At 31.8% G+C, this 10,301-nt stretch overlaps 2 protein-coding genes across 2 annotated transcripts in view; one reads left to right on the top strand and one right to left on the bottom strand.

Moving 5' to 3' along the window:
- LOC115243470 (tubulin polyglutamylase complex subunit 2) overlaps nucleotides 1-4,216 on the top strand; it is an 11,684-nt gene extending 7,468 nt beyond the window's left edge. The window contains exon 2 of the mRNA XM_029820516.1: nucleotides 843-4,216. Coding sequence (XP_029676376.1) covers nucleotides 843-1,402 — 560 coding nt within the window. The 3' untranslated portion in view covers nucleotides 1,403-4,216. The remainder of the gene's footprint in view (nucleotides 1-842) is intronic.
- LOC115243469 (ATP-binding cassette sub-family A member 5-like) overlaps nucleotides 1-6,143 on the bottom strand; it is a 28,022-nt gene extending 21,879 nt beyond the window's left edge. Inside the window, 2 exon segments of the mRNA XM_029820515.1 lie at nucleotides 4,865-4,986; nucleotides 5,634-6,143. Coding sequence (XP_029676375.1) covers nucleotides 4,865-4,986; nucleotides 5,634-5,751 — 240 coding nt within the window. The 5' untranslated portion in view covers nucleotides 5,752-6,143.
- Nucleotides 6,144-10,301: the final 4,158 nt, after the last annotated feature.

The following is a 10,301-nucleotide window of genomic DNA, read 5'->3' on the forward strand; positions in this document are numbered from 1 at the left end:
TTTTTTTATTATATTATATTTATATTCTATATTTTTTTGTAAAATTATTAAAATAATTATTATTTTATTTTATAAAGATATTATAAACTTTTTTATCGTAACATGTGTGCATATCTCTTTCTTATAAATTCAGTAAAATTTTAAAAACATTTTATTTAATTTATTAACATATTCTGAGTTATTATTTCACTTATATAACACAACTATTATTCTTAAATACAACAATAAATAAAAGAGAATTATCTATCTATTATTTTGTTACATATATCTCTTATAACAACAGAACTGTTATTTTTTCATTTTTTTTCAAAATTTTTAGTGTAATTATCTTACTATAATTATTGTAATATACCATATATTGCAAATAAAAGGATATGATTTAATCATGGCGTAGATATAAAAATCAGATAGATAAAAAGAACCGTGAGATAAAAATCGTTCATTCTGATTACTGAAATCATTATTCGTTGATTTCTCAAAAAGCTTGCGTGTCACGGACTTTTCTGCCACGACAATTGCTATCGGCAATCCTAAATCTATGAAAAAATCTTTCGTTTTGCAAGCAAATAAGCAAATTGAAATATATCATCCAACATAATCATGACTCAGTATTCCACATAATCCAAATGAGAGATAATAATCTCTCAACGCAATATAGCCCACGTTGAGGGAACATCACCTAACCATCTAAAAAAAACTTCTGACGTCTCAAATATCCTTTATATACTATCTTCGGAATTTTTTGTTGCTTGTTAGCAGAATTTAAAAAAATGTGTCAGTGCAAATCGATAACTTCAATTGGCCGATATTAATTGAAACAATATTTTACGCCTCACATACAGGTGAGGAATTCTCGATTGGTCGCATGGAGATTGGCAATTTGTCGTCACTGAAGAGATACGTCGGCAAGGATCGACAGACGGGATCAGTCTCGGCGCAAGACTCATCGGGGATGGAAGCAGGGAACGAGCCGCAGGAGGACGTCATGTTTTCCGGGGATTCGCGTGATTGCAAGCTCTTCGAGATCGGACAGTGCTTTCCGGGGCCCGAAAACGGCAAGATCTATTTGACGTATCGTTCCAGGCAGGAGCAGGACTCGCCGAGTATCTGGCTTCATCGTGACGGCAGCTGGTATCATTTGGCCGACAATTTCACCGCGTATTTTCGCATGATGCTGACTCATTTGGGCTTGCCCTTGTGGCAATATTGCGCGGCCGGGCTGCCTTTGTACACCTGGGTCCAACAGGCATACTTTCTGGTCGGGCCCCATCTGCTGCCGTCCACTGTCGAGCCTACAGAGACCGTATCCGCTTCGTTGTGGAACAACGGGCCCATCAACGTCCTCGACCCGACTATCTTCAAGGCCAAAGACGGCAAGCAGAGAAACGCTCGCAAGAAATGATCTTGAAGTTTTGGGATGGAAGGGGGAAGCAAAAACCGATTTTTGCTTCAAAATCAAGTTTTTTATAAGAAAAAATGAATTTATGATTATTGGATCTTTGTAAATATTCCGACTTTCCACGATATATTGGAATATTCTTCATTCAAAGCATTTCATCACTGATCGAATATAAATGACCATGTGAATTTATGTAGCATGAGTATATAAATAAATAATAATTTAGTATATCGTATATTTAGGTATATTTCTCTCTTTCTCTCTCGTCTTTTTATATTTAAAAGAATAATATTTTATATTTCAAAAAAAAATTTTCTTTCAAATGTACCAGGAGTCCATTTTTTTCATCGTTTATATGTATAAGATATAAGTATATATAATGTAAAAGTAACACCTGTATGTATAATGTAAATGTAACACCTGAGAAGAAATATTTTACGAGATATTTCAAGAGACGCGGTAGCCAAGTATATACAAAAACAAAACGCTACCAAGTAATTTATTCAAAATTATTTAAATTTCTCTATTTCAAAAACTAATAAGTATTAATAAAAAATCTAACAGAACTATTCTTGCACAATATTGAGACAAGCTTTTAATAACGACTAATTCAAAATTAATGCAATCAATCCCGAGATCTGTTACTTATATACCAGAAATGTGACAATCATTTTTTTATCGCGATTTCAATCTCACATATGTACGCAAAGAAATTTCATTTACAAATATTTTAAAATAAAATCTAAAATATTTCATACACATTATGTATTATACGATAATATAAAATAGATCATTACCGTGGAGATAAAAAATCAATTAATTACACGAGTAACAAATAAAGAATTAATTAAGTTATAAATTGTGCTTGCCTCACGATTGCTCCGCCCATGTCTCCCCGGACTCCCTTTCTCTCTTTTGTTTATTTTTTTTATTATTCCTTCATGGCATTCACTCGTGTAGACGCGATTAATTACAATCGCACGCACTAATCATCAAACGACTGCGCACGGTACTTTACACAATACTCCTGACGTTAATTGCACGCGACACGTTATTATAATCTGTTCAAAATTATTCTCTTGACGACGGTGCTATATTTGTCGTTAATAAATACTCTCTCTTTTTGAAATGCTTGCCATCTCATATCATAACATAAGTATGTGAGTTAAAATTAAAGCTAAAAAAATAGTCGCGAAATTTAATATTCGATAGTATGTTGTCACGCTTTGTCGACAAATTTGTATAATACTTGTACTGCGGTAGTTTTGCGCGATAGTTTAAATCGATCGGATAAATCACATTAAAAACATGACCGACATACAAACGCGCTGAACTTTTACTATTCGATTGACAAATATTATAAACACGTGGTTAGACGACTGTGCTTCCTAATTAAATTTATTATTATTATTAATAAAATCGTGCGAAATATTTTACGTTTCGACAAATAGCCATTGTTTCGACACGTCATTAATACTCTTATTAAATATACAACTTAATTGCTGATTGTAATAATTACAAGATCATATTTCGCGAGATATAAAACGGCATAAGAGACTAATCCAACATTGACCAGCTCATCGCATGAATGACAATACGAATGATAAATGTAAACTTGTACACTCTTGAATCTCGTCGCGCGAATGACAACCATATGATTGACATAACAACAACGCGCTATACGCAGTAAGAAATGAGTTCCGAATTTTGTTATGCATAGCGCGTTGTTGTTATGTCAATAGTATTATTGTCATTCGACGAGACTTAAACGAACAGGTAGTAATAACAAACCGTTCCGTGTCATATTATTTTGCGAAATACTATCACTACACGTACTAGGATATGCAACGCGACCATTAATTGCGATTATTACAATTAATATTGATAATTCGTATGAAATAAATCAAACGGTGGCTATTTATCGAAGCATACTATTTGCGCAATTAACCCATTTTTGAAGCAGGAAAAATAATTATTGATTTAATTATGATGTACAATCATGTTTAATTATTGTATTTTGCTGATTAAGTTTAAACTTCAAGAATCTAAATGTAAAAAAGGCTACTTTTTTATATACATTTTCAAACAAAGTATTTTTCTTGCATATTTTTACTTAAATATTTTATATCTCTTATTTAAAAAATCACGTTTTTGTAATAAAATTATACTTATAATACTTGATAAAATAAGCTCTTGAGATGTTAGACTCATACGCAAGTAATTTTTCAAGTATAATTAATTGTAATTAAATTTCTCTCAAATGTAATTAATTAAATTAAAATTATTATCTTCTCTTATCGCGTGTAAAATATTTTATCTTTTTAATTGCGCATTAGTCTTATTCTAAATATGCGATATTTTCATACGGCAAAAGCGTGGCAATAATAGTGTAAAAAGAGCGCGAAAAATTCAACAAGATATATCTTCAAGAGTATCTTCTCTCTTCTTCACGATTCACTCCTTGGCCCAGTTGGCATCGCGACTAGGCAAAAACGCCCAATTGGCAACGTAATTGGCGAACGCAATCTGTAGCAAGACGCAGCCATGCTGTCGCCATTCTCGCAAATTCTTCATGTCTATCTTTCTTTGTCGTTTGACTTTCATCTTTTCATATTATCGTGCAATTTTACGATTTGTTTAATGAATACGAAGCTAATTATCCTTATAAAAAATTTGGAAATCTAATTGCAAAGTTATTTCATCTTTAATAAGTTCTTGAAATAACATTTTCATATAACTATCACGTTATTAACAAATCCCCAACTAAATTACTTTTTTTTGTTAAAGAAAAGAAAATATAAAATAGTTAATACTTTCATTTTCTAAATATTGTCCTGCAAAAAAAGAATTCAAAGATTGTAACAAATTAAATTTAATAAAGATAAATAATAAAATTTAATTTCTCAGTTATTTTTAAATAAATTTCGCTATAGACGCTTTTAACGCTAGACTAAATTAAAAATTTTCTTATTGCACGGTTCTCCTGACAAACAATATCATAAGGTTTACGTTCTTTCCATGTGTAGATATAAAAAATGTATTCAGTATTATCGATGCGTCTTTTTTTCAAATGAGCCTTTTTAAATCCATCATATAGCGATCGATTTCAAAAAGCAGTTTTATTGCTTACAAAAATAATCTTCTAAAATCATTTTGGCGACGTATTTCTGCGCATTGACTATATGTATATTGCATGCATCCACTTGGCACGTGTCCACAGCATGTTCGCCGAGACAGGTGCCGATTTTTAATACTACACATTTTTCTCCGAGAGAGTCACCAGATTAACGAAAGTCGCCAGTAAAATAAGAAATGTTTAGAGTTGTGTAAAAATTGTGTAAACGATAGATTCCGACTTCTATTTTAAATTATGTTAAAATCGGAATTTTATATATAAATCAAGCGCCAATTGTTACTAGAATCTCTTTAAATACATTAATATGTTAAAAGTTAGATTAGACATACCGCCATCGTCTTCCGCTTTTCGCGTTTCTTGAGCAGAAGATTTCTCACGAGCATCGCCCGTAACTGGGAAAAGTAGACCGCGCACGAATTCATCCTGCTAGATACATTCGCCGTTTCGTCCTCTGTAACAGAAACATGAGCGAGCTAAATGGACAGAAAATTTCATCAATATTTGACGAACAACGAAAAATAGAAGCTGAAATTTTGTACTATTACAGCAATTTAATTTAGTTCACTTTTAGTTCAATTTTCAAGCATAGTATGTCTAAAAAAGAAGTTATAGTTTCTATCGACACTCCAAAAGAATGAATGGAAATAGATAACAATTCTTTTAAATATGTTCTTTAAATATGTCGTAATTAATTATGATTGTACAATATTTCAACATGAATTAAAACATGAATTAAAATAGTTATAATTTTTTCGTACAAAATTTGAACTTATAAATGTCATTTTATAAAGAGAAATGCGCACAGATAATATACATATATTATATATATAATAATATATGTATATAATATTATATAATATATAATATTATATGTATAATCTTAATCCTTAGATATACTTTTTTTTTAAATTTTGACAAATAAAAATATATCTTGTTGAAAAAATTAACAAACTGGATACATTCATAACAAGCGGAAATTGAATTAAAACGCATTTATTATCATTAACTTTTATTCACATATGTGAGTAAACTGCTGCAAAGATGAATGACAATTCAAAGTAAAAAAGTAGCGATACATATATGTAATCTGTCACTTACGACGGAACGTAACTTGCCACTTAATTAATGTTTCCGTAGAGAGGAGCACACAAAGATATCTCGTTCTTTCCCGCTCTAAAGTGCGGAAGATGACGAGAAGGAGAATCTGTACTCGCATGTAAGCATGCGACTGAAGCACGGCCGCGTTCTTCTCGATTAATTAGCTTAATTTGTTTGCACAACTGCGCGACGTGTACTCCTCTCCCCTCTCCCGTCACCTTCCACCCTCCTACTCACAACGTCAGCATTCACTCCTCTCCGCTCGTTTACTTTACAGTAAACTCGCGTAAGAACAATATAATTGAGCGATATCTCGTTCGATATTTACATTAATTATATGTTCGCGATTGCACAGTGAGTTTTGGAAAATTATTTAAATTATTTAGAGTACATCAATTATCCCCCGTGAAATTTATCCGTAAGTGCATAGCGTGAGATATTTAAAATACCTCCCTATATGCAGATTCGAAGATGTTTGAGAGATTTTGTGAACTATCTTACAGTATATATAAAATGCAATATTATATTGCAATTTTCTTTCTAAATTTATATATGTAAATGGTGTAACAACAATAATGACATTCCCTTTTTTTTTAAATTCTTCAAAGATTTTCATAAATTATTTAAAAATTTTTTTATCTCACATTTGCGTAGTTCATCAAATGTCAATCTATAAAATCACGACTTATAAAATTTAATTTTGCTCATGTATAATTCTGTGCATTGAAGAATTAATATATTGATTTTCTTTTTTATTATTAATCGATCAAAACCTGCACGAAGGGATATATTTTTTGTTGAAACCTCTTTCTTAAAATTTTCTTACGAATACACTTAATTGCGAAATCTCTAAATTCGTGGCGGAAAAAAAATAACCGATATAAAATTACTCACATTAATTCTGAAGTGCGCCGCGTCCGCGTTCAAGGAGATGACTCTAATCGGCCGTACCCTCGGTACCTTGATTGCTAGAGGTGGTCCCGGTGCCGTTCCCGGTGCTATCGTCGTTGCTACGTTGCTGGACGCTGCCGCCGTTACCGACGCCGATCGATTCGCGCTGCTGGGACGTTGCCTTACCACGTGACACGACGGCGGCATCGCAGCGACGGACAACGACGACGGTGTGCTCGGAACCGCGTCCGCATCCACTGTCGCTGCTCCTCGCCATACTTGACGCCGCTAACGACTGCACCAAAGACAAAGAACGAACTTACTTTCTTAATCCTGGCGTTTCGTCCAGGTCTGCTTGACCCATTTTTATTTTTTTATATATTTTTATATATTTTATTTCATTATATATATATATATATTTTTTTTTATGTAACAACTTTATATATATGGCATTTTTAAGACTAAAATGTAGAAGGGATGATTATGGGAATTATTAGGCAGAACCTTGTAATAATTCTTTTGTCGTGTTTTTAATATCTTTAATTATATCTCTTTTTCTGGATAATTTTTTTACTATTTGAATTTTAATACTACTTTTATTAAGAAGTCACGTGTTTCTGAATTGAATCCTATGACTTTATCAATATTCAATTTATAAATAGTCATCTATAAAATAAGCAATATATTTAATTAAAAATAAAAAACTTAATTAATTATTTTGTAACATAAGTCAATTTTTGATTTAATAAAATTTAGCAAATAAAATATGTATTCTAATAAAGCACATCCAGAGAATTTAGTAGGTGAACTTAGAGATTTCCCCCAGTTGCTGCGAAAAAGCGCTTTGATAAAACCTCTTGACACAGCTTCTTTGATATTACTCGGAAGTACTTAAAGTACTGAAAGAACTCCAAATATCATAAAATATTTCATACGAAAAATTTACGGTAAAAGCATTCTCGGTTAATTGCAATAAGTTCAAAAGCAAATAATAGAGATCGAAGATTTGGTGAATTTCGCCGCTGATTGTTTGCCGTATAAACACTCTAGGCACAATTCCAGGCAAACAGTAGACCAATCTAAGAGTGTAATTTAATATATGTAAATAACACATTTGTGAAAAAGAGACAGAGAGCGAAAATAGGAAAGAGAGAGAGAGAGAGAGAGAGAGAAAAAGAGACCTACCTTCGATTATAACCAGGTCAAACTTCCCTCTGGTCAATGAACGTGATTTAGGAACGTGCCTAGACGAGGGCCAAGGGAATAAACCTTTCACAGTCTGATTCTCCCGCTCAATTTTCTCACAATGTCCCATTCGATCACGTCCACAAGAAAATTATCGCATAAGTGCAAATCGCCGGTTCACCTGCGGAGCAAAAGAAGTGCACAAGTTTTTCAAATAATTGTATATTATGTGAAGAGTGTTTAAACACTAAAAATATGGCGAGCACACACACATATAAACACATACATATATAAAAAAATTGATTCTATTTTTATTTTATTACCTTGTTAAGTTTAAAATTTATTACATGTCTCTACAGATATTTATTCACATTCAACAGATATTTATTATATTACAGAGAGAGAAAAAGATCGCGTTGTATTTATTACATAAATGAATTGATTGCGCATGTTGCCGTTCTAAATATGGAAGATCGATAGCATAATAAAGTGATTCCGCGCGCGTTCGTGTTCCTATTTAGAAATTTATTAACCATATTTTTACTCGTTATCGGTATTAATGCAAAAAGTCCAAATATTCGCAATACTTTTTGTATATATAAATCCAGTTTCTATTGTACACATTTCATATATATGTATACATATATCAAAGTTATTTTATTACTAAATTTTTGTAATCAACTTCTTTGTTGCACACAGACACACACAGACACTATTTTAATTAGTATCTTATACAACTGTTTTTATGAATAACAGATCCTTTCTTTTTTTTATTAGATAATACTTTTCTCCTGCGAGAATATCTGACTTCAAAAATAAAAATATATCTTTTATAGATGTATGAGTGTTCTGAGAAATTTGATAAAATATTCACACGTTTATTTAAATAGTATCAAAAATTAACCGTCCTCCTTGTATGTTTTATATAATAAAAACGACTTGCTAATCCAATTTTAACGTCTTATTTAGTGTCTCATAACACTATCTTGATTAACAATGTTACATAATATTATTACGTACAAGTCAATTTCTACAATTTAATTCTACTATCAATTTGTACTTACGTACACTTAATTTCTAACGCACGTGCAGTTTTAAATAGGAAAGATAAATAACATAATGAAGTAATTCCCCTTTTGTTCGTGTCCTTGATCATTGATGTATTTTCATAAGAAAAGTTCGCTCAAATTTAATATATAGGTTTTATTTTTATTACATCTTAGATGATTTATCTATAATTCTACTTATTGTCATTTTCCATTCGTCACATTTCATTATTCAATTTTGTAGCGTACATTTATTACATTTGTGTTTCGAATTTTATATGCAATCAATTACACACAAACGCAAACTCAGTTCTTATAAATCCCATCGCGCATTCAAAATAATTACTTTTTTCGGAGAAAAAGTTGAAATTTACAATTTTTGGCGTCTTATGATTTTTTTTGGTATTATATTTCTATCATGAAATTTGGCGAATTTGACACATGTGGATATCACTAAAAGATATTAATAAAATCTTTTGAACACACATCTTTGCATTAGTTTAGCATGTTCTCTGCTTCTCTCTCTTTCTTTCATTCTCCCTCTCTCTGTCTTTCTCTCTCTCTCCTTCTCTTTTATCACTATGTAATAAATAATAAGTACAAAGTGCAAGGGAAACATTGCGCGCAAGCAGACACGTGGGGTCGTCACCCTACGACACAAGGGTCATCAAAGTAAGGAACAGAGGCTACCAGACGGGATGTCGCCACCGCGATTGCGACCGTAAAAGAGGGTGTATATATGCGTACGAAAAGAGTTCTGTAGAATTCGATCGTGTTACTTTCCTCAGAAAGTGGAAACTCGAAAGCAAACATCTCCACGCGCACACAAAGCATTTAGATTAAAGTTAATTAATCCGAGTAAATTTATTAGAGATTAACTTCTAGTAATATTTTTTTAAAGTAAGATAAATTAAGAGAAATTGCAATAAATTTAATAAAATGTAAACGTGCATACATTTTTAATTAATTTATGTACGAATACTTGATCATGATTATCCTATTTTATGATATCGGCTTATAACGCAGTAGGTTTGAATATTCTCACTAATACTTTTGCTAATCTCTCTTATTTCTTAAGTACTTACAACGCCATGTAATGTGATATGCCAGAATGCATTTGCATCATTTTCAAGATTAACTCTTATACTGTATACCAGACGTCTAAATAAAGTCTTGTGCAATATTTCACACATTTTAAAAGTGTCTTTCAAACGACAACGCATATAGACTATTCTGTAAAAATACACAGTGTTTTCTCATCCTGACTTTATTTGTTCGAAATTTTTTAACCTCTTTTAAATAACATTGCCCGGCACATGGAACATTATAAAAAAAAAAAAACCGCATATATACATATATTTTCATAAATATATATATTCCATTTATCATGTCGTTTCTACTTAATTCTCGAAGCAAATGAACATAAATATCGCTCCATAAAGCAATAAGAGAAGATGACAGACACGAGTGATTGGAGTGAGTTCTACGATTTCAATTACAATCGATTGCATTCCGAATCTCCTCTCCCCCCCCCCCCCCCCCCCCC

Source organism: Formica exsecta, unplaced genomic scaffold, assembly GCF_003651465.1.
Source record: "Formica exsecta isolate Colony F162 unplaced genomic scaffold, ASM365146v1 scaffold72, whole genome shotgun sequence".
NCBI classification, from domain to species: Eukaryota; Metazoa; Arthropoda; class Insecta; order Hymenoptera; family Formicidae; genus Formica; species Formica exsecta.